The 27204-nt window shown below is 41.8% G+C and overlaps 4 protein-coding genes across 5 annotated transcripts; 2 read left to right on the forward strand and 2 right to left on the reverse strand.

Annotated features, from left to right (window-relative positions):
* Positions 1-181: 181 nt before the first annotated feature.
* Positions 182-8594, reverse strand: trmu (tRNA 5-methylaminomethyl-2-thiouridylate methyltransferase). Of its 2 annotated transcripts, XM_023969622.2 has the most exons (11): positions 8388-8594; positions 8050-8215; positions 7156-7262; positions 6887-7012; positions 6091-6263; positions 2886-2939; positions 2696-2762; positions 2464-2564; positions 2176-2320; positions 1471-1553; positions 182-729 (listed from the first exon to the last, which is right to left on the reverse strand). In XM_023969622.2, exons 1-11 carry the CDS (start codon positions 8467-8469, stop codon positions 583-585), a joined length of 1251 nt encoding a protein of 416 aa, XP_023825390.1. In that variant the 5' UTR covers positions 8470-8594; the 3' UTR covers positions 182-582. The 2 variants fall into 2 exon arrangements, with proteins under 2 accessions (XP_023825390.1, XP_070290838.1); XM_070434737.1 differs by lacking the exons at positions 8050-8215; positions 8388-8594 and adding an exon at positions 7470-7546.
* A 70-nt stretch (positions 8595-8664) lies between these two features.
* Positions 8665-12170, forward strand: srr (serine racemase). Its single transcript, XM_023969623.2, has 7 exons — positions 8665-8759; positions 10014-10198; positions 10372-10553; positions 10655-10785; positions 10928-11076; positions 11251-11340; positions 11568-12170. Exons 2-7 carry the CDS (start codon positions 10015-10017, stop codon positions 11807-11809), a joined length of 978 nt encoding a protein of 325 aa, XP_023825391.1. The 5' UTR covers positions 8665-8759; position 10014; the 3' UTR covers positions 11810-12170.
* Positions 12171-18225: 6055 nt separating this feature from the next.
* tprkb (Tp53rk binding protein) lies at positions 18226-23878 on the reverse strand. Its single transcript, XM_023969546.2, has 4 exons — positions 23602-23878; positions 23374-23496; positions 23054-23230; positions 18226-18452 (listed from the first exon to the last, which is right to left on the reverse strand). The coding sequence occupies exons 1-4, from the start codon at positions 23740-23742 to the stop codon at positions 18372-18374; spliced, it is 522 nt and encodes a 173-aa protein (XP_023825314.1). The 5' UTR covers positions 23743-23878; the 3' UTR covers positions 18226-18371.
* A 202-nt stretch (positions 23879-24080) lies between these two features.
* alg10 (ALG10 alpha-1,2-mannosyltransferase) lies at positions 24081-26901 on the forward strand. Its single transcript, XM_023969545.2, has 3 exons — positions 24081-24429; positions 24785-24982; positions 25581-26901. Exons 1-3 carry the CDS (start codon positions 24265-24267, stop codon positions 26637-26639), a joined length of 1422 nt encoding a protein of 473 aa, XP_023825313.1. The 5' UTR covers positions 24081-24264; the 3' UTR covers positions 26640-26901.
* Positions 26902-27204: the final 303 nt, after the last annotated feature.

A 27204-nucleotide genomic window follows, 5' to 3' on the forward strand; every position in this document is an offset into this window, starting at 1 on the left:
AAGAAATCACTTATAATTTAAAACAATCGTAAGTTTAATCACTTGCTCTTCATTTCTGAATTCAAGTTATTCTCTATTTACATATTGCATATTTTATAGTTGAAAAGATTGCAGTTCAATCCAAAATGTGTTTAGGTGAAATGGCACCAAAGGAACAGGCACTCTACTTGTTTGGATTATCACAAAATCCATAATTTTTTAAATATGCATTTCACATTTTCTAATAATCTGTCCAAATAAATWAATTAGACAATGAATTACCATGTGCATGATTGTACACAGTCCACACTGTCAAATAATGATGTATGTCACAAGTACCCTAATAGGAAGATGTATCAACTGAGGGCAACAGTACAGAGGAAGTTTGAGTGTGTGTTTTTTGACGAGTGGACAGGTCCGAAAGCATGATCAGTGTGCTCTTCTGTTCTTCAGTAGGGGTTCAGAGAATGGGATAAGGCTTGTGGAAGTACAGTAGTCTTCTCCATCAGCAGTGTGACTGAAGTCTGCAATGTAAGGTTAGGTCCATATCGACAGTGGATAGGCCTGGGCCTAGTGTCTGTTTCTAGGAAATCTCTCTCAGGCTCAGCTGGCTGGTTCCGGAGTCCTCTCCTTGGCCACAGGGGCTTCCTTCATGCGGTCTCGCCCCTGTTGGAGAGTGTGCTCTGTGGGGCCCAGACGGACGATCTTCCCACTTCCCAGACACTCATCCCCCTTGTACAGCACTGCAAACTGGGGGAGATGAGAGAAGTGAATATGGAGAAATTAGAAGGGAGGGTAGTGATGAGCAGACATTGACGGAAGCTTTGAAGCAAGGCTATTCAGTCAATGTTGAGGTAGATGAGACGGGCACAGAAAATTGATGTTAGTGGGAGACATTGATGCTGAATATTGACTCCTAGTCCCTCTGAACTAACCCCCACATTTGAGCGCATACACACACCACTATTCTCTATCGCTTCTCTATTCATCTACCCTCACTCTGGCCTCGAGCCCAGAGCTCCAAGACAAACGCGTCTCGGCCATATTGTTTTCCCAGAGCAGTGGGTTATGGGATATCGCATGAAGAAAGGGCGGTAATCCAAGCGTGGACAAGGCTCTTTGTACCCTGACTAGAGTCTGGAGTAATCCCTGTCAGAGAAACCAGAGACACACTGGAGCAGCTGGCTACGTTTGTTGGGCCTATGATAGGCCTTTGTTAGCTAGCTAATCAGGATCTTAAGGAATAACACACTGGGACTAACACACCAGCTCAACTAAAACCACTGTAATGGTTCATGGGTTGGCTTTACTCTTAAAAGCTGACCTAACGACAATAAATCAATTTGAAAATGGCCTAAAGAAATTTTACTCATAGTTAAAATTCTTCTGAGAACAAAACATCCCTAGAAAGTAATGAAACCAACTGCCCAAACTCTGAAAAGGGTGAGACAGGCGGCTTACATGTCTACGTGTGGGAAACAGAGAACTTACCTGTCCTGGTGTGAGTGCTCTGATTGGCTGAGACAGCATGATCCACACAGAGCCATCCATGTTCAAGGTCACAGTGCAAGGGGCTGGAGATACACAACCTCACTGTGTTATTAACATGTTACTAACACTAACATGTCACTAACACGTTTGAAGTGTACATTTGACTCAATAAAGCTGTTTCTTAAGCTGTATGGGAGGTAACGATATTGTTTTTTTTCTCCCCAACTTTGTCATATCCAATTATCCAAATCTTGTCTCATCGCTGCAACTCCCCAATGGGTCCGGGAGAGGCGAAKGTCGAGTCATGCGTCCTCCGAAACATGACCCGCCAAACCGTGCTCCTAAACACCCGCCCGCTTAACCCGTTAACCAGGAAACACCGTTCAACTGACGAGCGAAGTCAGCCTGCAGGCACCCGGGCCCACCACAAGGAGACGCTAGAGCGCGATAAGCCAAGTAAAGCCCCCCCAGCCAAACCCTCCCCTAACCCTGATGACACTTGGCCACTTTTGCGCCGCCCTGTGGGACTCCCGGTCATGGCCGGTTGTGACACAGCCTGRGATCGAACCCGGGTCTGTAGTGACGCATCAAGCACTGCGATGCAGGGCATTAGACCGCTGCGCCACTCGGGAGGCCCAGGTAAAAGTATTGTTAATGACACATCCTTACAAACTGTGTCTGGCCCTAACGTGTTATGTGACTCACTGAGAGGCATCTGGTGGATGAAGCGGAAGTGACACTCCATCATCTTAGTCTGGATCAGCTCAGTGGGAGGGTCCTCCGTTATCCAATGGAAACGATCTGTTCGTACTGTGTCTCTGAATAGAGCCGGGTGATTGGTGGTCGGACCCTGATGTTAGGGAGTTTAGAATCAGAATCCCATTGAGAATCAACAGCAAGGAGGTGGGAGACCTGCCTGTACTGTAGTTAGGCTGGTTGTTTAGGACAAAATTAGCTATAATAGTATCGAAAGAGGTAGAAACCATTCCTTACCACAAACACTTCTCCAGTAGTAATGTCTTTGTCCACAACAAACCATGCATCCCTCTGCCCACCAATCCTAGCCCTTTGGCCTAGTGTCAGGGTGAACCAACCTGAAAGGAAGAAGATGCAGAGAACCAGTCGTTAATGTTAAGGTTTACTATTGGAAGAGCAGTACTCTTATAAGGATAGTGGGACAAGCACTACCATAGAAGATACCGCTGAGGATATCACACAGCATTACCTTTATGTTCCCCCATGATCTTCCCATCCTCAATGGAGACAAAGTTCCCTGGTTTCGGCTCTAAATACTGACAGAAAAACAGAAATGCAGATTGTTATTACACACAAACATGTTTATTTATTACTATGGCCAGTGTATCTCAATAATAAACTTCATACAGTACAGTTGTGTGTGTATTTTAATTCCATACCTCTAGAATGAAATCCTCAAATTTCCTCTCTCCAATAAAGCAGATGCCCATACTCTGGAAACAGATAWTGATATTCAGTGTTGCCACACAGACCACGAAAACATACAAGTGACTTTGTAAGATGTAATCTTTGTCAATACAGTGTAATTAGGGTGTAAGCCGAACAACAACAATGCAATGAAATTATGTTAAACTAAGAGCGTCTGCTAAATGACTTAAATGTAAATGTAAATGTTAATCTGTAGGCAGCTCAGAGAGGAGAGATGATCAATACTTTAGTACTCCTGTCCGTATGTACTTGGACAGCAAAACTAACATTTTACATTTGGCTCTWTACTCCAGCATTTTAGATTTGAGATCAAATGTTTCATATGAGGTGAATGTACAGCATGAGGTGAATGTCACCTTTAATTTGAGGGTATTTTCATACACATCTGTTTTACCGTTGAGAATTGAAAGCACAAGTCCCCACCACCATGTGAAGAAGTCACGAGTATTTGGACAAATTAACTAGTAGTGTATCACATTAGCATTTTTGGGAGGGTWTGATCTTTATTTATGATTTTGGGGGTATGATCATCATTATTCATGAATGATTATCTGTAATCATGGTAGTGTAACAGATGTGAAATGGCTAGCTAGTTAGTTAGCGGTGGTGCGCGCTAATAGCCTTTCAATCGGTTACGTCACTTGCTCTGAGACCTTGAAGTAGGGTTTCCCCTTGCTCTGCAAGGGCCGCGGCTTTTGTGGAGCGATGGGTAACGACGCTTCGTGGGTGACTGTTGTTGATGTGTGCAGAGGGTCCCTGGTTCGCGCCCGTGTCGGGGCGAGGGGACGGTTTAAAGTTATACTGTTACAGTAGCATGCACATTAAGACCAGATACCACACCCTAACAGGCTATTTTTCCCCTTTACTCATATCAGAATGAAGCTTTACCAGTTGAAAGTATACATACATAGAACAGATTTTTCTATTAAAAGAAAAACATTTTGATTTAAAATATGCAAATGAAGCAAATCCTCAATAAATATAAACACTGACGGATGCATACGCCTTGATCATACCAACAGCATATTGCGCAAAATGGTATGCATCGTCATCTGGATGTGTGTGCAACAAAAGTTCAACATTCACCTTCTGCTACCATTTCTGTCAAGATGTCCACACATACGTTCGATAAATCCAACGTATGCACCACACCGAATGCAGTCAACTGCAACACAATCCTGCAAGGCAAATGCAGCGTTCCATTGGAAATGAATGTACTTCTGGTGTACCAAAATGCAATGACACTGGCAGCGTGACGGAGGCCAAATTTTGCATAAACTTACAGATAAAAAGCCACTTGAAATAAAAATGACAAGATATCAAAAAAAGCCTTTGGACAAGTCTGGCTACAAGTCCCAAGAACCAGTGTGTGGAATAATGTAAATGTACCTCCTTTGAAAGCTGAGAAAGGTCATTTTGAGAAAATAGCCGATAAAGATAGGCCGGACTAAGAAGAATTACTGTTTAACGGATGCCCCCTTTTCTCCACACCCCACAAAAAAAGGATAAAAATTATCAGATGTGTTATTTTTCTGGCAATATATGCGGCGCTTTGTTTATAATGCACTGTCCGCTCTCCCTTGAGGCTTTCCCAAGTTGATGCGCAAGAGACCAAACAACCTCAGATCACGCGTTCAGATCAGGTTCGAGACTCAGATTGGACAGTGAAACACACAAGCGCGCACCTGCAGGTGACGTGCAGATGTTTCRTTTCTCTCTCSTGCGTCATGGCTGAAGCCMGSGCAAACTCCTACTATTTAYGTGTCCAGGTTAAACGTGGGACGTCACTCATTATAAAAAAAACTGTCTTAAATTCATGTTTAATGCACAATTTTCAGGTCTATTAGAAGCGATTAATAGACKAAACAACAATGTCATTGAACCAATTGACAGGCCAGAGATCAAGGGCATTCCTCAGCAAAGACGCAGTGCAAGCTGACAGTATTTTGGACAACCAAATTGAAATCAAAATGATGGATGAAATCGAAGTGTGTCAGCTGTATGGTGATTTGCGATTCATAACTTACATTTAAAAAAAGGTACTACCAGTGGTAGTAGGCCAACCGATAACACCAAGACGGAATGCGTTTTGAAGTGATGCGTCGCCGAGAACAGCCAGCATGTCCAGGAAAGTACATGGCCAGTGGCACGCACACACTTCGAGCAGATCAGCAGCTCCACAATGATGTGATTGACTGTCTCCAAGGTGGGGGTGCTTTGTGGCAGCCAGACGAGGCAATCGAAGGAGGATGCGGTGAGCAAAGTTACTGGGCTCGAATTTAGTCAAGCTTGAACTACATACACTACCGATCAAAAGTTTGGGGTCACTTAGAAATGTCCTTGTTCTAGGCCTCTTCTGTCCAGTGTCTGTGTTCTTTTGCCCATCTTAATCTTTTCCTTTTATTGGCCAGTCTGAGATATGGCTTTTTCTTTGCAATACTGCCTAGAAGGCCAGCATCCCAGAGTCGCCTCCTCACTGTTGGCGTTGAGACTGGTGTTTTGCAGGTACAATTTAATGAAGCTGACAACATAATTGCAAAATAATTTTCTAATGATCAATTCGCTTTTTAAAATTATAAACTTGGATTAGCTAACACAACGTGCCATTGGAACACAGGAGTAATGGTTGCTGATAATGTGCCCCTGTACGCCTACGTAGATATTCCATAAAATATTTGCCGTTTCCAGCTACAATAGTCCTTTACAACATTAACAATGTCAACACTGTATTTCTGATCAATTTTATTTCAATGTACCCAAAAAATTTGCTTTTCTTTCAAAAACAAGGACATTTCTAAGTGACCCCAAACTTTTGAACGGTAGTGTAGATTGATGCTTATAATTGTGCACGTTATAAACTACACTTTTTATGATGATGATGATAGGCTATGCCTGGATTGATGTATTGTTTCCAATACTACATTAATTTGGCAGGCCTAACTTGATTGACCCTGTTTCTACAAGGCCTAGTCTGAGAGGCCTAAATCATATTTCGAACCTCATGATAAAGTTGACATTCTGTACTTGTCGCCTCATATGAAATTTTTGATCTCAAATCGAAAATGCTGGAGTACAGAGACAAATGTMAATGTTTTGCTTTAATGTCAAAATACAGTACATACAGCGGGCAGTGTATCTGTCYGTGTGGTTAGTTACCTCTTTCCTCTTCAGGACGTGTTGGAAGCCGGCCTCGGCTGCAATCTTCTTCACGTAGTCTTTGGTGAGTCCCGACAGGGGAAAGACTGTACGCCGCAAAGCATCCTGAGACATCTGGCTGAGGAAGAATGTCTGGTCCTTAAAACGGTCCGCTCCCTGGTACAACCTCACCGCTTCAACAGAGATAACAAAGGGTTACAAATCTGAGACGCCAATCTAATGACAGCCCTATAATATCGGTCCCTATCTCAAATATAACCAATGGTGGTACTCATTCAAGTTCCCTGAATTTCTTGACACATATCAAATGTCTACAGACTTACAGATAAAAGCCTTTCACATATAAAACGCAGGTACCTTGGACTGTTTTTGAGAATTCTACAGATCATATTTTGATTTCACACGACCTGAAAATAACCGTTTCAGGGTGTGATTAGCAAGACGCACATTCTACATGACGTTAGCGAGCTAGCTTCTTTACAACCGGCAAAAAAGTTCCACGCGACTCGTGCTGCCGCGTCACAATACCYGGTACCCTAGGTCCTGGAYCTTGGACCCGCTACTCACGCAGGACCAGGTTTCATTTCAAACGGCGTTTGTTTGCATTTCACACATACTTTATAGCGCGGATCAGGGTACCAAACGCTCCAGGATCCGGATCATAAGATGATATGTGAAAACGCCCAAAGTCTCCATATTGTTATAGAGGTAAGATTGACATAATAATAATAATAATAATAAAACATTGGTATGAGAAAAGCACAGAAAGATGTTGAGAGGAGTTTGTTGTTCTTACGGTTCCGGATCTCAAAGCGGTCTCTGAAGACATGTTGAGGGGGAGGAGACACATGACTCTGTTGGAAGACATCTTCATCCTCCTGAGATGTCCTGGCATAGTGGCCTGTCGCCATGGCATCAGCACCTAGGGGGAAATCAGCAACAACACAATATTGTCTTTTTTTTGTACAAGCTCAGTTTCTTTAATGGTACTTGAAGTTCTTAGCATACTTGGATGTTTTTATAATATAATGCATACTAATACTGAGCATTATTATGCTTACATACCCAAGCCGTTGATGGCATAATTGTAGAAGTGGTTGAATTTGATGTGTTTGTTGCACAGAATGTCTGGATTTGGTGTCCTGCCCTTCTCATATTCCTTCAAAAGATTGCTGAAGAAAGGAGACATTGGTCAGACATTGAAAAAGAGAGCAATCTGGAGTGGGTGGGTATAATTTGTGGAACGTTCCAACAGGAATCTCTTCCAAAAACTTTGTAAATAACAAGGTTGCCAACAAACAACGCACATACAAAGTTGTATAGTGGTAGAATAAGATACCGGGTAGGGAGTGGGCTATTTGATAAAGTTTTTTACTCACCACATTTATGCTGAAAAATGTCTGTCCTCACTCTGGTAGTCTATGGATAAACATTAAGAATAAGCTACGTGATGAGTTGATGCCTATTCGGCAGCTAGTTAACTAGGTGAATTGATTATGCTACTTTGTACGCATTGTTTGTTGGCAACCTTGTACTTCAAAGTTTTTGGAACTGATTCCTATTGGAACGTTCCACAAATTATACCCATCAATCTGGGGTATATTCACTATCAGATTCCTGTTGGAACGTTCCACAAATTATATCCACCCATCTGGGTGGATATATTCATTTATCAGATTCTGTTGCAAACGGAAAACGTTTTGCAATGAAAATGTGTGTTTCTATTGGACAAATTCAGATAAATCCCTTCCCATTTCGTTCCATTTGCTCKGTTTGGTTCTTAAACGGTTTCCTTTGCAAGACAATGAACACACCCCAGATCTAGCCTTGTGACACCAACCTAATCCCGGGATAACTCACATTATTTCAATTAAGGTGAGTGCAGCTGTCTGCTTAGCCGGGCTACAACTGTTCCAATTATACAGATTTAACAATCATCTAATTAAGGAGGATACCTACGTGAACACTTCGTGCCAGTACTCTTTGACGTAGGACACTTGATGGAAAGGTATGTCCAGATTCTGGCACACTTTGTAGGCATCTTCACAGTCCTTTTCGGAGGAACACACCCCATTCTCATCCAGGGTATCCCAGTTCTTCATAAACACTCCAGTAACGTGGTACCCTGTCAATAAAACAAGCCAATGGGAAGACGTGAAACTTACAGTAAACAAGCAACATTAGATATCAAATAATACATATTCCGTTAACTCATTAAAAAAATATTCAGTTTATTTGTATCGTCTCAAGGAGTTTAGCTAGTTAATGTTGAGTGTTCCAGTGAAGGAACGTCTCACCTCTTCTTCTGAGTAACAAAGCCGTTACAGAGCTGTCAACTCCCCCAGACATCGCGCACACGATATGTCTCACGACACCCATGATTTTTCACAACTATTTGCCACGAAAATACGTTTTTAATTGACTAATTCAGGTTACAACTTAACTTTTTCGGACAGACGCGGCCATTTCTTCGTTCCGTCTCAAAACAATGTCCGACTAGAAACAAGTCGCGTGTGGCTTTAGTCCCAGCTGTGGTTTACTTGTGTTGCGGGTGCCAGAATAACTGTAACACTGTGTAAACATAACGGAGCTGTTGAAATTCTGCTACGTAAATTGGATAAAAATCTCGAAAATCCAAACAGTTGCATATATTTTTCGAAAGTATCAAGGTACGTTGACTAGAATTATACAACTGTCTCTGATTATATTGACTGTTACACCCGCAAAAGTGGAATATATTGCACAAATGTGTAACGTTAAATCTGTAGTAACAGTTCCACCATGTCAATGGTGAGATCATTTTGTGTTACGTGATTTCATTAACGTTAACTCTTTTTGCAAGTATTAACAGAGCAGAAGAATGAAACAATATATAATGTTTAATTTGGTGGAAAGGAGCTAAGCAAGTCATAAGGATAATCCTTCTCATCAAATGTTATTGGTTACATACACGTGATTAGCAGGGTGTAGCGAAATGCTTGTGCTTCTAACTCCCGACAGTGCAGTAATATCTCACAAATTACACAACATATACCCAATACACACAAATCCAAGTAGCAATGAATTAAGACTATGTACATATGGACGAGCGATGTCAGAGTGGAACGGACTAAGATAGAGTAGAATAGTATAGAATACAGTATATACATATGAGATGAGTAATGCCAGATATGTCAACATTATTAAAGTCACTAGTGTTCCATTCCTTAAAGTGGTCAGTGTTTTCTAGTCTATGCCTATAGGCAGCAGCCTCTAATGTGCTAGTGATGGCTGTTTAACAGTCTGATGGCCTTGAGATATAAGCTGTTTTTCAGTCTCTCGGTCCCAGCTTTGATGCACCTGTACTGACCTCGCCTTCTGGATGATAGTGGGGTGAACAGGCAGTGGCTCGGGTAGTTTAGGCCTTCTTGTGACATCGGGTGCTGTAGGTGTCCTGGAGGGCGGCTAGTTTGCCCCCGKTAATGCGTTGGGCAGACCGCACCACCCTCTGGAGAGCCTTGCGGTTGCAGGCGGTGCAGTTGCCGTACCAGGCAGTGATACTGTCCGACAGGATGCTTTCAATTGTGCATCTGTAAAAGTTTGTAAGGGTTTTAGGTGACACGCCAAATTTCTTTAGCCTCCTGAGGTTGAAGAGGCTYTGTTGCGCCTTCTTCACCACACTGTCTGTGTGGGTGGTCCATTTTAGTTTGTCAGTGATGTGTACGCCAAGGATCTTGAAGCTTTCCACCTTCTCCACTGCGGTCCTGTCGATGTAGATGGGGGGGTGCACCCTCTGCTGTTTCCTGAAGTCCACAATCATCTCCTTTGTTTTGTTGATGTTGAGTGAGAGGTTGTTTTCTGTGCAAATTAATGACTGTTTTTAGGATAATCCCACCAAAGACTGTTTCGAACCACTTTGATACAACTCTGTGGTTGTCTTCCAGCATGGTGGACGTGCCACTATCAATGAAAGCCATCACTTTGGATCTGCTAAGAGATGCCAGAGAGACAGTGAGGACCAGTCCTTTGGGAGTCATCAATACTCCTATGATCCCATGGTGCCAAACAACACTACCGCTCAACATCCCCTGTAACATCCACATCAAACTGGAGAACATGCAGAGGACTGGTGAGTTTGTGTATGAATTAAATGCCTTAGTCAGGCACATTTACATTACTACTGTACAAGTTTCAATTAATAATGTAGGCCGTTTTGTAGTAGATATATTGATAGACATGGTTGATGTTGGACATTGAGAGTGATACAATAACAGCAGTTCCTGTCATTGTGTTAATTGCCAGGTTCGTTTAAGATAAGAGGAGTGGCCAACCAGTTTGCCAGGAGACCAAAAGGAGCCCATTTTGTCACCATGTCTGCAGGGAACTATGGGAAGTCTTTTGCGTATGCCTCTAAACACTACGGCTCCAAGGGGAAAGTGGTGATGCCAGAGACAGCCCCTGTATCCAGATCTACACTCATACAAGTCAGGTTCTTGTTTCCAATTGACTGTTTCAGTCTTTAAATGGTATCCTCCAAAAATGACACATCTGAAAATAACCAAACATATCTGTCCATTCGCTCCAGAATTTTGGATGTGAGGTGGAACGGGTGCCCACGGCCTTGCTGATGAACGTGGTGAATCGTTGTGTCCAGGAGGAAAACATGACGTTCCTCCACTCATATGACGACCTGGACCTGATTGCAGGACATGCCAGGTATAGAACAGCCGAACAAGACAACACAACCAGCTTTATGCGGGCCTTTCCCTCTTTTAGAGGGAAAATAAAATGCTGGTCTGTCTCTCGCTGTCTGTCTCTCTCACTCCCTCGCTCCCACCCCCCTCTCTCTGTGCTGTAGTCTAGGTTTTGAGGTACTGGAGGTGATGCCCCAGCCTGATGTGGTGGTGGTGTGCTGTGGAGGAGGAGGTCTACTGGCTGGGGTGGCTGCTGCCATCAAACTGGCCGGCTGCGAGAAGACAAGGATCTATGGAGTAGAGCCAGAAGGAGGTAAATAACACCTGTTGTTTAAATCTCACCAAGACAATATCAGGCAGCGCTTTTTACAACTATGATACACCACTAACTGATATACATGAACATACACATGGGACAATATACTGAGGGGTTGATATACAGTATGACCATTTTGTTTATCTTCATTTCCTGTCTTTAATTCATTAGCCTGCACCATGTACAAAAGTTTCATCGAGAAGAAGCCTATAGGCATGGACACCAAGAGCATCGCGTCAGGACTGGCTCCACCTTTTGCAGGTACAGTACATTGGCTAGACCTAAATAAATCCGAAAAGATCAGGACATAAGAGGGAACAACGTTGTCTTCATCTGAAATGAACCATAGCCAAGCAAACTAATCTGTGAATTGTACCTTCTTTACCTGTGTTAACTCCCTGATGTGTTTTGTACCATAAGTCACGTAAAGGTTAAAACATCTACCATTGCTAACTGCCTGGTGTGTTGTCGTCCCCCCCCCCCCCCAGGCACCCTACCCTACGAGCTGTGCCAGCGCTACGTTGAGGAGATCGTACTGGTGAGCGATGAGGAGATCAAGGCTGCCGTGTCGACCCTGTACAGGGCGGGGCTCCTGGTGGAACCGTCAGGGTCCGCGGCATTCGCTGCCATCGCTAACGACAGAATCCCTGACATTGCTGGGAGGAACGTGGTGGTCATCCTCAGTGGAGGAAACATTGGCAAAGACGAGCTCACTAACTTCCCTGATTGAATATCTAGTTACTTACTTAGGTATTTTTCTACTCATGAAGCGTAGGCCACTGACAACAGTTTTCCAGCGTATTTAGTCCGCCGTGATTTGTTCAAGTTCTCCTCATGCGTTTCCCCATTGAATGTTCCCAAAGTTATTATTACAGTGACTACTACAGAGAATAAAGATTGATTATTCCAACCAGTCTGAGTTAGGAGAAATTATGCATTATTATTTTACTACGTTGACTGTTACAGAGAAGAAAGAATGACCATCGCTCTAACCAGCCAAAGTTAGGTGCAAATCATGCATTATTTTTCTCACTAATACTTTTTATACTGTGCTATTATCTTTTTGCAAATAAACTATGCAATGTATTCAATATCAGGAACATATGCTGTGTTTGATCACTGAAATGTCAACAACTCAACTGTGCTCTTTGTTCAACTGAAAGACAAATTCTCATGTCCATACTGCATAGCAATCACTTGATGGGGTGTATATTAGGCACGTAAGAAGCACACATGCCTAGGTAACACTATCAGTGAATCAGTTACCAAATAAAAAAACTATGAGTACCCCCATAACCTCCCACCTACAATGCATTCGGAAAGTATTCAGACCCCTTTATCCACATTTTGTTACTTTACAGCCTTGTTCTAAAATGGATTACATGTATTGTTTTCCTCATCAATCTACACACAATACCTCATAATGTCAAAGTGAAACAGGGTTTTAGACATTTTTGCACATTTATTAAAAATGAAAAACAGCAATACCTTATTTACATAAGTRTTCAGATCCTTTGCTATGAGACTCAAAAATCAGCTCCGGTGCATCCTGTTTCCATTGATCATCCTTGAGATGTATCTACAACTTGATTGGAGTCCACATGTGGTAAATTCTATTGATTGGACATGATTTGGAAAGGCACWCACCTGTCTATATAAGGTCCCACAGTTGACAGTGCATGTCAGAGCAAAAACCAAGCCATGAGGTCGAAGGAATTGTCCGTAGAGCGCAGAGACAGGATTGTGTCGAGGCACAGATCTGGGAAAGGGTACCAAAAAATGTCTGCARCATTGAAAGTCCCAAAGAACACAGTGGCCTCCATCATTCTTAAATGGAAGAAGTTTGGAACGACGAACACTCTTCCTAGAGCTGGCAGCCCGGCCAAACTGAGCAATCGGGGGAGAAGGGCCTTGGGAGGTGACCAAGAATACAATGTTCACTCTGACAGAGTTCCTCTGTGGAGATGGGAGAACCTTCCATAAGGACAACCATCTCTACTGCACTCCCCCAATCAGGCCTTTATGGTAGAGTGGCCAGACACAGAAGTCATTCCTCAGTAAAAGGCAAATGACAGCCTGCTTTGAGTTTGCCAAAAGACACCTAAAGGACTCAGACCATGATAAATAAAATTCTCTGGTCTGATGAAACCAAGATTGAACTCTTTGGCCTGAATGCCAAGTGTCACACCTGGAGGAAACCTGGAACCATCTGTATGGTGAAGCATGGGGGTGGCAGAGACTGGGAAACAAGTCAGGATCCCGATAATGGTGAACGATGCAAAGTACAGAGAGGTCCTTGATGAAAACCAGAATGCTCAGGACCTCAGACTGGGGCAAATGTTTACCTTCCAACAGGACCAAGACAACGCAGGAGTGGCTTTGGAACAAGTCACTAAATGTCCTTGAGTGGCCCAGCCAGAGSCCGGACTTGAACCCGATCAAACATCTTTGGAGAGATCTGAAAATAGCTGTGCAGCAACGCTCCCCATCCAACCTGACAGAGCTGGAGAAGATCTGCAGAGAATAGGAGAAACTCCCCAAATACAGGTGTGCCAAGCTTGTAGCATTATACCCAAATAGACTAGAGACTGTAATTGCAGCCAAAGGTGCTTCAACAAAGTACTGAGTAAAAGGTCTAAATACTTATGTAAATGTAATATTTCTGTTTTATTTAATATAAATGTGCAAAAAGTTCTGAACCTGTTTTTGCTTTGTCATTATGGGGTAGATTGATGAGCAAAAAAACAATTTAATCYATTTTAGAATAAGGCTGTAAYGTAACAGAATACTTTCCGAWTGCACTGTACATCATGATATCTCCTAGAGCTTGAGATTTAGGTCTCAGTGTTTTAGCACACTCCCCCTATCTCCMGACAGCAACACCACTTCTCAATAGCCTAGTTTACACCTTGTGCTAACATGTGGTTTTTATTATCCTGATCCAATTACTATCTGATCAAGTTCTGTCACTAACATATGGTATTAAAATGTGTCTGTTATCCGTCCATTGTCTCTGCATTGTGACCACATTTTCCTAGTCCTTCCAAGTATTAACATTATTGGGGAGATTGTTTAAAAAATAATGATTTCAGTTTCATGATTGGACAATTATTGATGCCTTGAGTCAATGGTGTCAATTGCCAATCATTTTACTGGGTGCTATAATGATGAATTAAATGGTTTCACCACATCTGTTGACACTTGTAAAAAAATCCAGATAAAATGGTCATCACTAGTAGCAGCTACAAAGTCAGATCCCACAGCCACAAAGTCTAAATTGGCTAAAAAGTCTAAAAATGAGCCTTTTTGGTCTTAATTTAACATCAGGCATAAGGTTAGCAGTGTGTTTAAAGTTAGGTTCAGGTAGAAAATCTMATTTTAAGAAGATAMATTGTAGAAATGGGCAAGGATTGTCCATAATTCTGACTTTCTGGCTGTGTTAACTAGRKACGACCAGATAAAATGCGTGTCTGACTACCTCTGGAGGTGGTTAGAGGGCATTACTACACTCAATACGTAGATGCGACTATCAGAACACAATGATTGCAATGAAAGAACAGGTTGGCTGCAWTTACAAAAGCAGCCCAATTCTGATATCTTTTCCTCTAATTGGTCTTTTGACCAATCCTAGCAGATCTTTTCATATCAGATCTTATTCAGAGCTGATCTGATTGGTCAAAAGACCAATTAGTGAGAATAAAAAAGCAGAATTGGTCTGCCTGTGTAAAAGCAGCCGTCTAGACGTACAAAGGTCCGCATTGAGGTCTGATTGTGCTCAGATCAGGCTGRCCCCCTCAGGAGCTGGTTGGGGACGCATTGTGTCCGGCTTTCTTCTCAGTCTGGATACAATCAGGTTACCAAAAGTGCACATGGTGTGTGATGTCATCAGCATTCTCACCGCAAGTCTTCAGAAACTTGTGTGAGCCACCTTTTTATTTTAACGTTGTGAAGCAAATATATTCCTACCCACTGGGAACAGATGTCAGTTCAACGTCTAGTTTTGATTTACATTTGCTTGAGTTGTTAACTAACGTGAATGCAGCGTGAAATCGAACAAACGTTTCAAACCTATCATTGGATTTAGGTTCAAAGTTGGGTGAAAAAAAATACAAAATGACCTTTTGTTAACTTTTTTCAAATCGAATCAGTTTTCCACATTGATTCAACATCATGACATTTAATTTTTGTTTTGTTTGTTGGAAACAATGTTGATTCAATGTTTTTGCACAGTGGTTATCGTGGGAGGTAAGTGTTTGTTGGCCTCAAACGCTAGCCAGCTGGCTTATATTTAGAATATTATCATTTTTTTGGCTAGAGTTATAAACATTGTTATAATTAAGCAATTAGGCACGAGGGGGGTGTGTATATGGCCAATATACCACGGCTAAGGGCTGTTCTTAAGCACGACGCATCGCGGAGTGCAGAACACAGACCTTAGCCGTGGTATATTGGCCATATACCACAAACCCCGAGGTGCCTTATTGCTATTATAAACTGTCTACCAACATAACTAGAGCAGTAAAAAGAAATGTGTTTTGTCATACCTGTGGTATACGGTCTGATATACCACGGCTGTCAGCCAATCAGCATTCAGGGCTCTTATAAAATGTTTCCTATGCCACCTCATATTTTGCCTATGCCACCGTTAGCAATGCTTACTGGCATTTGAATGTAGTGCAGCAAAAGGGAATCTGATTCCGGACACAATATGGCAGACACATTTAAATGTAGGTGTAGATGCATGATGTGTTTGTAATTCCATTATCAGAATACAAAAACTGCATTAACTGTCAAGTCTAGACATGGCCAGAAAGATATAATTACAATCAGTTCCCAATGTGTATTTTGATTGTCAACACCTGTCTACAAATGTGGGCACAATCAGAATGTGGACAAAATCAGGAGAAAGTACACGTTAGCAYCAGGTATAAATGGAGCTTCTGTAACACTCAGGGCTATTGCTGTTCAGCTATGGGATTGGGGACACTGTACAGACTGTAGATGGATGGAGGGGAATCATACTGGACCACGAGGGATCCCAGATGAAGATCTTAGACACCGAAGTGATGCTTTTTTTATTTTGAGAAGGATGAACTCTACCAGAAGGTGGGATTGTGTTTTTTGATGTCTATTCTGTTCATATGAGGTAAAAAAACCAATTGTACAGTAAGTTCATATATATTTGAWAGAATTATGATTCAATATCTGCATTTGCAGTATTTGAGAAATTAAATGCACAGCATAATTYTTTATATCATATTATTTACAGTAGTTTGGTCAAATAAATCTGTGATATAGTTTCTGATAATTAATTGGTGTTCTTGTCACTAGGATCCTGTCCCTTTGGGCTAGAAGGCAAAATGATAAGAGGATACCAGCGACGAAATTACTATATCAGACCAAGTACATACAATAAGTTGTAACAGCTGCAGTGGTTATGTCTATTGATTATCATTGTGCTGTGGCCTACATGGACCCAGGACAAAACATAGTTGCCTTGCTATCTTTGCGTTAACTCRAGTACAACTGCATCATCAAAGATTCATACGGGTTACATCTGCTTCAAACATTTCCAGCATGATTCATGTTGCGAAACAAAGAATGTCAGTGAGTGGTGACACTCACAGACCCCTGTGAGACAAAAGGGGGATTTAATAAATCCCCAACCTAATCTGTGACGAATGAACATGAGAACATTGATTAATGATGTACCACAGTGCCTGTCCCACTCCTGCAACTCAAGGAGCCCCATTTCCTCTGAGTTCCCAGACCAGGATACTCAGGACAGGACTGTTCCCCACTGGAACAATGTGATGAATGAAAGGGCTATTTCAAGAGCGAGTTGGTTACACAATGGGGTGGATTATTTGTGGATTTAATAGGAAAAGCTGTTTTTCATCAAATGCACTGACTTTAAATACATTGCATCATACTGTACAGTAAACCATATTTGATAAATAATCTCAAAACTAGAAATAACCAAAGCATAGACTACTTGTGTCATTATTGTCTCAGTGCTGCTTATTTAATATGTATTCACTGTACCTGTATTAAATTATGGAATTTGATTGAGGGCATTTTGAAATCCATGTGATTCTTTTTGTAGTAAATTTGGATGTCTTTGTTTTCCAACCCTCGAGGCAATCTGCCACGGTTTACGCTCGATCAGACCGACAACGCTGTGTTTGCCTTGCAGCATTGCGTTTCAGAGGCAGTTTCAGTAGGTTCTGTGTGGTGCATGCATTCATTGAATTTATCGAACATATGCGTCAAACTGTACGCGTAGACGGCTTGACAGAAATGGTAGCAGAAGGTGAATGTTGAACTTTTGTTGCACACACATCCAGATGATGCAGCTAACCATTTTGCGCAAATAAACTGTCTGTGTGATCGAGGCGTAACAGCACCAGAAGTACATTCATTTCGAATGGAACGCAAATGTCTCAACACAATGCTGCAAGGCAAACGGAGCGTTCCCTTAGAAATGAAGGCACTTCTGGTGAACCAAAATGCAACGACACTGTCGGTGTGATCAAGGTGTCATCAGGCTACAGATTTTATTAATTAATTTAACAGGGTGGTGAAAATGCACGGTGATGAGATTGACGCTCCTTTCCAATAAATATCCAGGGTCTTATTCTGGTGACATGATGATCGATGCTTGGCTGACATTTGATAAATRCAAATAATTTTGCTAATTTGCCCATAAAAATGTCATGTAGACAATACCCGCACTGTATATGCGAACTGTGGACTAGAGCGCAGTGCCAAGGCCAGAGTGGCCATAACGGTGGGCACATTCGCTATATAATGCAATTTTTTGTGACAAAACCATCAGTTGAGTTGAAAATGCGATGGCAATCCATCTGCATGTTTTATTGGGTACATGTGAATTTAAACGCAWWWWWTTWTTTTTATGTGCACTACACCTTTTCTCCGCAACAAGTCAATTTGATAAAGCATCTCTGATGGGGAAATATGCATATAGTTTTTATGCAGATTTTAGAGTATTTGCATGAAAATCTGTAGCCAATTGGATGGGAACCGAGCTATAGTCACTAACCACTAAGGTTGGTACTCCTACGTATGTCACTTTCTAACCAGATTCAACATTGCTGATGTGTAAATGAACAGTCATACGAAAACTAAAAATAAACATGTTTAATAACATATTCGAGGAGGAAAACATTTCATTTATGACATTGTGCAACAACATCAATGTGAAACGCTCAACAACAAAAAAAATGATATAACATGAATGGTTCCATTTGCTGCCATGTCTTCTTGCTGMGCTACATGACATCTTTGGTTGCCATCCTGCAGACAACAGCGTCCAGTAGACACGTATCCTCCTGGGGTGTGGTTTTGTACAGCTGGAGAGAAAAAAACAAGAGCATGGTGAGTTAGAAATATGTATTCAAAGTGTCACTCCACAATGACACAATAGCTTACAGTACAAAATACAGACTTTAAAAAAACCACATTGTGGACCAGTCGAAGTGAGTTGAGACACTAAAAGCAGTCAGTCAAACATGGTACAATATTTCATTTGGAGTCATTTATAATACATGACATAATCTATACATTATTGGTATCAGTTATTATACATTACGTAATCTATACACATGTATGCAGATGCCGTAGATAAAAGGACGTTTAGGTCCTTAAAAAGAAAAGTCTCCATTGGAGGATAAGGTGGCAGGCTTTGGTGCAATCATTTACATTATCGTTACCTGATAGAATCACAAAATTTATTATTTTCATCTAGAACATGAAAATGTTTCTTCTGGCTTGACAGTTGACTTAATAGATCATTCCTAATGTCGCTGTGTAACCTACAGTAAAGCAAGGCATGAGCTTGTTTTAACGGATCCATCGTTACAAAAAGAACAGACACGTTTATCTAAGGGAGCGTTTGTGTATTGACAAGTCTCAATCAGGGATGTCCACTGTTGAGGGCCCAAAAAGGTGACTTTTTTGTTGTTGCACTGAAACATGCAAAATAAATCCTGCTAGGGGGAAATGCAGGTTTGAACTAATTAAACAACAAAGAATATGATCTACAAGATCAGTCTCTGTGTGTAAAATAAAAAGTGGTTCATGTGAAAAACTCACAGCAAAAAAATGTGAAGAAAGCAATCCAATGTTATTTGTTGCCTAGACTTACTGCATATGACACTCAAGTCTTGAGAAAAAAACAATACACTAATATAGCAGTTAGCCATGACAGCCTTTATAATAGAAAGTGTGTGACCACACACACATCTAAATATTGCACTTGGGAAAAAACATCTTAAAGTAGAAATAGAATGAAACAAACAATTCTATTTTTGCTCTATTGTAGTGGCCACTATAGTAGATATTGATCAAGTGCACAAAGCTACGTGTGCAAAAATAACATTCACTGAGTAAAACATTTAATACAAAAGTGTAACCATCAAGTTCAACACAACAAAAGCAATATCTTTGGGCTACACTGCATTACATTGTACACTTTCTGCCTGTGGACATCTGTTCTACAATGTGCCAGCAGAGCATGATACCCTTTGTTGGCATAATTGACCTCTTTCAGGCAGAGAGTACACCTGGCGTACACCTTTTATCCACTGTATTGAAAGAAGGAAAGTGTGTGGCGTTTCTTTCACCTCGATAGTGGCATCCAGCTTAAGCCAGTGTCAATGCTGGGTGTAGCTGGTGCATGGAAGTCAGGCGCAGGAGAGCAGAGATGAGTGGAGAAAGCACTTTACTGAGGCAATATTTTGAACAGAACGCAACTGCGTCACAAAAACAAATTCCCAAAGAACAAGTGAGACGACACAAAGTACAATAACCAAGTACAAAGTACCGGCTGCCACAAAACACAGGTGTGAAACAAAACCCGCCGCAAACCAGCCGGAAGCGTGCCAACCTGACAATAAACAATACCCCACACAGACATGGAGGGAACAGAGGGCTAAATACACATAGTAATTATGAGGAGATGTTTTCCTGCACACCTGGTTTACAAGACAAAACAAATGGAAAATGAAAAGTGGAGCGGCGATGGCTAGAAGACCGTTGACGTCGACCGCCGAACGCCGCCGAACAAGGAGAGGGACCGCCTTTGGCGGAAGTCGTGACAGCCAGGCCCAGCTCCAGCTACACTTGATCCCTGAAACCACTTGTTTAACAAGCAACTTCTCATTTACACCCAATTCTCTCATTCTGAAAATTAACCACATACTGTAGAAAACATTGGTTCACAGATAGTAGTTAGTTTGTTAGCTAGTTAAAATTTCACACAGATTGCCAGGGTCCAGTAAGCAACTACTTTAACGTTATAACTTGAGGAATGGCAAGAAGTCGTATACCAGTTACAGTTAATACTATAGTGAATTGGTTCGGTTACTAACGTTAGCTCATCTGATTGTGTAACGTTAGCTAGCTAGCTAGCTGTCTGACTTTATTAGTCAGCTAATTTTCACACAAACTCAATAATTTTATCAGCTAAATTGGATAATGTTGCTCAACATTTCTCTGGCTAGCTAACGGAGAATTCGATCCAGCTACCAAGATACTTAACAATGCTAACAATTATTGTTCCACCACACCTTCTCCCTCACCTCAAACTTTCCAAATGCCAGTTGTTTTTCGGTTACAGCTCATGAAGTATGCTTCAACACCTTCTCACCCCTGTCTCCGTTGTCAGGCTTCTCACCTAACTCTTCGTTATCGTTCAGGGGATGCGCTGCTGTAACTGGCAAACTGCCTGTCCACACTCTGCTGTCTTTCCAGAGCGAGCGCTGATGCTGTAACTAGCAAGTTGGTTGTCTCTTCTCTCTTCATTCGCATGCTGCATTCTTTTTTAATGTGAACGATTGGCTGAGCCTTGGACACAGCCAGAATTGCTCCAAACAGGCATCACTCACTCGCATACAAACACGCATCACTCGTTCGATTACAGCCAGTAGTGATCCAAAGCCCCCCTCCCAAACTTTTCTCATCGGATCTACACTGTAGGTCACCTATTTTGGATTCAAAACTGAGAATTTCGCCGAAAGGTGACTATTTTGCATCCCTGCTCAATACCGAGAGGGGCCACTCCACATCTACATTTCACAAAAGAGCTTCAGTATTGCTTAGATAAAACTGTACTTACGCAAGRTTCCATCCCAAAAGTGCATTTAAAAATCAGTTGGKGACACTTTAGTTCTTCACTCTCCAAAAGTGYTAATTGGAAAACATTTCAGTMATTTCTAKAATACACTGTCAGTATCAGTGAGATGAGTCATATAAATGGAGTTGAAAAAGGCTTTGACAAGGTATAGAAAAAATGTACTTGCCATTGCAACATCACAAGCCCATAACAAAACACGTTTACAGAGACGTACATTTGGCAAAATCTCTGCCATTTTTTTCAAATACATACAGATATTCAGACCCCTTGACTTTTTCCACATTTTGTTTTGTTACAGCCTTATTCTAAAAGGTGTTCAATAGTTTTTTCCCCTCATCAATGACAAAGCAAAAACAGGTTTTCAGAAATGTTTGCAAATACATTAAAAATAAAAATAAATATCACATTTACATACGTTTCAGACCCTTTATTCTGTACTTTGTTGCACCTTTGACAGTGATTATAGACTCAAGTCTTCTTGGGTATGATGCTACAAGCTTAGCACACCTGTATTTGGGGAGTTTCTCCAATTCTCCTCTGCAGATCTTCTCAAGCTCTGTCAGGTTGGATGGGGAGCGCCGCTACACAGCTATTTTTCAGGTCTGTTCAGAGATGTTCGATCGGGTTCAAGTCCGGGCTCTGGCTGGGCCAMTCAAGGACATTCAGAGACTTGTCCCGAAGCCACTCCTGCGTTGTTTTGTGCTTAGGATCGTTGCCCTGTTGGAAGGTGAACTTTTGCCCCAGTCTGAGGTCCTGAGCACTCTGGATCAGGTTTTCATCAAGGATCTCTCTGTACTTTGTTCTGTTCATCTTTCCCTCGTTCCTGACTAGTCTCCCAGTCCCTGCCACTGAAAAACATCCCCACAGCATGATGCTGCCACCACCATGCTTCACCRTAGGGATGGTGCCAGGTTTCGTCCATGCCAAAGAGTTCAATGTTGGTTTCATCAGACAGAGGATCTTGTCATTTAGGTGTCTTTTGGCAAACTCCAAGCGGGCTGTCACGTGCCTTTTACTGAGGAATGGCTTCCGTCTGGCCACTCTACCATAAAGGCCAGATTGGTGGAGTGCTGYAGAAATTATTGTCTTTCTGGAAGGTTCTCCCATCTCCACAAAGGAACCCTGCAGCTCTGTCAGAGTGACCATCGGGTTCTTRGTCACCTCCCTGACCAAGGTCCTTCTCCCCAGATTGCTTAGTTTGGCCAGGCGGATAGCTCTAGGAAGAGTCTTTGTGATTCCAAACTTCTTCCATTTAAGAATGATGGAGGCCACTGTGTGCTTGGGGACCTTCAATGCTGCAGAAATGTTTTGGTACCCTTCCCCAGATCTGTGCCTCGACACAATCCCGTCTCAGAGCTCTACGGACAATTCCGTTGACCTCACGGCTTGGTTTTTGCTCTGACATCCACTGTGGGACCATAGAAAGACAGGTGTGTACCTTTCCAAATCATGTCCAATCAATTGRATTTACCCCAGGTGGACTCCAATCAAGTTGTAGGATCTCAAGGATGATCAATGGAAACAGGATGTACCTGTGCTCAATTTTGAGACTCATAGGAAAGGGCCTGAATACTTATGTTTTTTTTTTTTTTTTTTGGACTTTTAATAAACCTGTTTTCACTTTGTCATTATGGGGTATTGTGTGTAGATTGCGGAGGATAACAAAAAAACATTTTCGAATAAGGCTGTAATGTAACAATGTGGAAAAAGTCAAGGGGTCTGAAAACTTTCTGAAGGCACTGTATATATTATATTAGTGTGTGTGTGCGTCCAACACTCCAGGAAAAACAAGATTTAGACAGAAAAACCAAGACCAACCTTTTTGACCTTAGCAGGGTCGGTCAACATGGAGACATCTTCAACTGGGATCTGTTGTCCATCCACCTTGGCAATGATGTCAGTCATGTGCTGCGTCTCCTCTTTGAGATGGACTAGAACTATGAGAACAGCGCTGTCACTGTCTGACATCCCAAACCTCTTGAAGGCCTCTGAAATCTAAAGGAAAATATGTGTCAAAGACATTGAGATGGGATATTACTTTGAAAGGAGTGTCAATGTGTGTGTGTGTGTGTGTGTGTGTGTGTGTGTGTGTGTGTGTGTGTGAGAGAGAGAGAGAGATACATTTAAAGGCTACTTACATTATTAGTGGGTGAAAGGTTGTAGATGATTTCGGAATATAAACTCCTTGTCTTCATTTTTCCAGCACTATGTAAATGGACTGCCTTGTTTGCTGCCACGAGCACTTGGAAGGGGTTCACTATCTGCAAACATTTCAAATCATCAGTTTGTGGATCATTACATCAACTTCAGTCAAGCATACATTACATCAAACCAACATTTCTAGCTAGCTAGCTACATTGTCTCACCATAGACGGGTTTATCAAGGCACCATTAATCTTTCCTTCCATGGCATTTTTCCTCAATTCTGCAGCGTTTTTGACATCTTTGAATAGCAACTGAGTTACAGTACGATCAGGAAAGAGTTCCAATTCCTGAGTTGAATACATAACTGAAGAAAAACKAATTTTTGGATGAAAAAAGACTCGAACATTTCAGTTAGACCATCTCACGTGGTTAAAAAAAAAGAAATACACAGGGAACAAAAACAAAGTAACACAATCAATCTGAAAGGTTCCGGTTTTACACGACTAAAAATATTTATGCTGTACCTAATAATTGTCAATACTTATGAAATAAAATATATTAGATATATGCTCGCATTTTTAAAACGATTGTACAACAAAGAAGCAATTCAATAATTTGTGAAATGAYACTGATAGGAACTTAGAATTTGAAAACAGCTTCTGTACGGACTACCTTCCACTGACGGGAACACCAAACTGTCAAAAAATGTAACTCTTCCGTTCGCGTTTTAGCTAGATTAAAATATCTGTATTTTTATTGTCATTTTATATACATTTCATCCGTAGTTAACATGAAATTAAACGTTGTATGTTGCGTACACCATATATAAGTATCTAGCTAATTTTAGATTAATTTCCGCGTTAGTTCAGAATTTCTAGGKGAAGATGGAGAAATTCGAAGGGTACATTTTCACTGCTCTCTGCAGCACCAACTTTTTGGTTTCGTGTCTCCTGTTCTCCAAAATWACTCGGGAGCAAAGGGAGCCCTACATGGACGAAATATTTCACGTCCGTCAAGCTCAGAAATACTGCTACGGGAAGTTCAACGAGGTATCATTTTGCTCTGTCAATTACATTTCCTTGATTTTGTTACATTGTTTGCTTGTCGGATTAACGCAACGCTTGTCCTTGGATTATTGTGACAGATTGCTAGCTAGACTTTTTAACCCTTAACTAAGCCATCTGTGACTATGAACACAGACAGATTAGACTCTCGCTAGTCATTWTTGTGGATACCATGCCTGAATCCTGAAAAGCATTGTAATTCTGCAGCGGTATATAGTCCTATATATAACTAAACCATTTGGCATCTGTCTCTAGTTTAAATAACATGAACCCTTTTAAATTCAATRCTGTAGTAGAGGCTCTTTAACGGGATCTTTTTCCTTTATCTTTGTTGTTCCAGTGGGACCCAATGATCACCACGCTTCCTGGCCTGTACCTGGCGTCAGTGGGCGTGATCAAGCCAGTRGTGTGGCTAGTGGACCTCACAGGGAAGGTAGTGTGTTCTACCGCAATGCTGCGCTTCATCAACCTCCTCTTCAACTGTGGCATCCTCTACCTGCTCTATCTCATCATCTGCAAGCTCCACCTTAAAGAGAAGGTAATAATGTTATTTAATKTTATTACATTTATAACATCCCCAAGGGTGGCCAGCTCCTGTTCTGGAAAGCTTCAATGTGTGCACTAGCATTTGTGATGTGGTATATTTTKCATTAATTGTGTTTAGTTGGTGTTTTGTGCTGTCAGCTAAATCTGGTTGGGGGAATAAAGGTTGGGTATATTGAGCAATATGTTAGATCCAGAATTAATCCTAACAAAACATTCTMTGTCAATGTTTAGATTTGTTTAAACTTGGGTGGAAAGGAAGTTAGTGTTGAAAATATATTACATTTGACCCCAAAAAAACTGCTTTTATATTGCACTAAGCTATGTTTTTATGTAGACACGTGGCTTTTGCGCCAGTACAACTTTTACATTTTTAATTTTTTTTACATTTTAGTCATTTAGCAGACGCTCTTATCCAGAGCGACTTACAGTAGAGTGCATACATTTTATTACATTTTTACATACTTTTACTCACCTTACGCTTATGCAAATCATTTTGGTATAAATTAAGACCTTTAAAAAATGATTGAATGCCCTTGAAGCTTCAATTGCATTCATTTTGTTAGTCATAACAACCATCGTTTCTCTTTCAGACTAAGACTGCCTCCCGCAGAGTTCTCTCAGCCCTGTCCCTGTCCACCTTCCCCGTTCTCTACTTCTTCAACTTCCTTTACTACACAGATGCCGGATCTACTTTCTTCATCCTCTTCACGTACCTCATGACCCTGTACGGCTGTCACAAAGCCTCGGCACTCCTCGGCGTCTTCGCCATATTCTTCCGCCAGACAAACATCATCTGGGTGGCGTTCTGTGCCGCCACGGTGGTGGCCAACAAGATGGATGAAACCTGGAGGACAGAACAGTCGAAGAAGAAGGATGACAAGTCGCCCTGTCAGATACCTTTCTCCGTAAGTGGGGTGAAGAGAGTGATGCGTTTCCTGTTGGAATTCCTGACCACAGCCAATCACGTGAAGGCTGTGACGCTAGTGGCGTGGCCGTACATTCTTGTTGCCGTGGGTTTTATCGCGTTCATCGTGTTGAATGATGGGATTGTAATCGGGGACAGAACCAGTCACGAGGCCTGTCTCAACTTCCCTCAGCTCTTCTACTTCTTCTCCTTTGCCCTCTTCTTCTCCATCCCCACGTCGCTGTGCTACCACCGAGCTCTCCGCTTCCTCCAGACCCTCAAGAAGCAGCCACTGCTCTACTTACTGATCACRGGACTCTGCCTKCTCCTAGTGTGGAAGTTCACCTTCGTGCACAAGTACCTCCTGGCTGACAACAGACACTTCCCCTTCTAYGTGTGGAAGAGGATCTTCCAGAAGCAYGAGGYGGTGCGTTTTGCMCTCATCCCGGCATACGTGTTTGCAGCGTGGAACTTCRTGGACACTCTGAARTCCCGGTCRYTGTTCTGGAKCCTGGCGTTCCTGGTGTGTCTGCTGGCGGCCACRGTGCCTCAGAAGCTGCTAGAGTTCAGGTACTTTATTGTTCCGTACCTGCTCTACCGCCTCCACATGCCCCTGCCCTCCCTCACCAGACTGGTGCTGGAGTTCCTGYTCTATACAGCCGTCAACGCAGCCACACTCTACATCTTCGTCAACAAGACTTTTCAATGGCCAAATAGTCCGGCTGTACAGAGGTTTATGTGGTAGCCTGACCTGAACAGGAGGAACCCAGTCATTTGGAAAAACTATAGGTTATACTTTTTCTATTTAAAATGAGTAGGGCCAGGAGTTTTTCCTGTTGTGATGAGATCATGCTCAGGRRAAAMMMMCATGGCCCTACATGTGAGAGAATGCATTTCATGTGAAGAATACTTTGAAAAGCACAAGACGTTTATAATGTACATTTGAACTGTGACTTGTACATTGAATTATGTCATTTGGATGGAGGAAGAGCCCCAAAAATGTAAAAGCCAAATTGTAAAGCAGCGATCTGTGTATTATACTATGGTTTAAAAAATTAAATAAAATGCAAATGAAGAACATTTATGATTTATCTTCATTTAACTCTACGGTAGAGTTATACTAAATGATGTGGCTCTCTTTGTAAACATATAACATCCCTGACTGTATTMAAATAACTGAATTAGTCTGTATTTCCCTATTCCATACCGGGAATAGCATCCATAAACCATGTAAACAAACATYTGTGTTTACATTCTGCTGCAATATTCCGAAGAGTAAAGCTGTGATATACAATGGGTTATAATCATCC

Source organism: Salvelinus sp. IW2-2015, linkage group LG24, assembly GCF_002910315.2.
Source record: "Salvelinus sp. IW2-2015 linkage group LG24, ASM291031v2, whole genome shotgun sequence".
NCBI lineage: Eukaryota > Metazoa > Chordata > Actinopteri > Salmoniformes > Salmonidae > Salvelinus > Salvelinus sp. IW2-2015.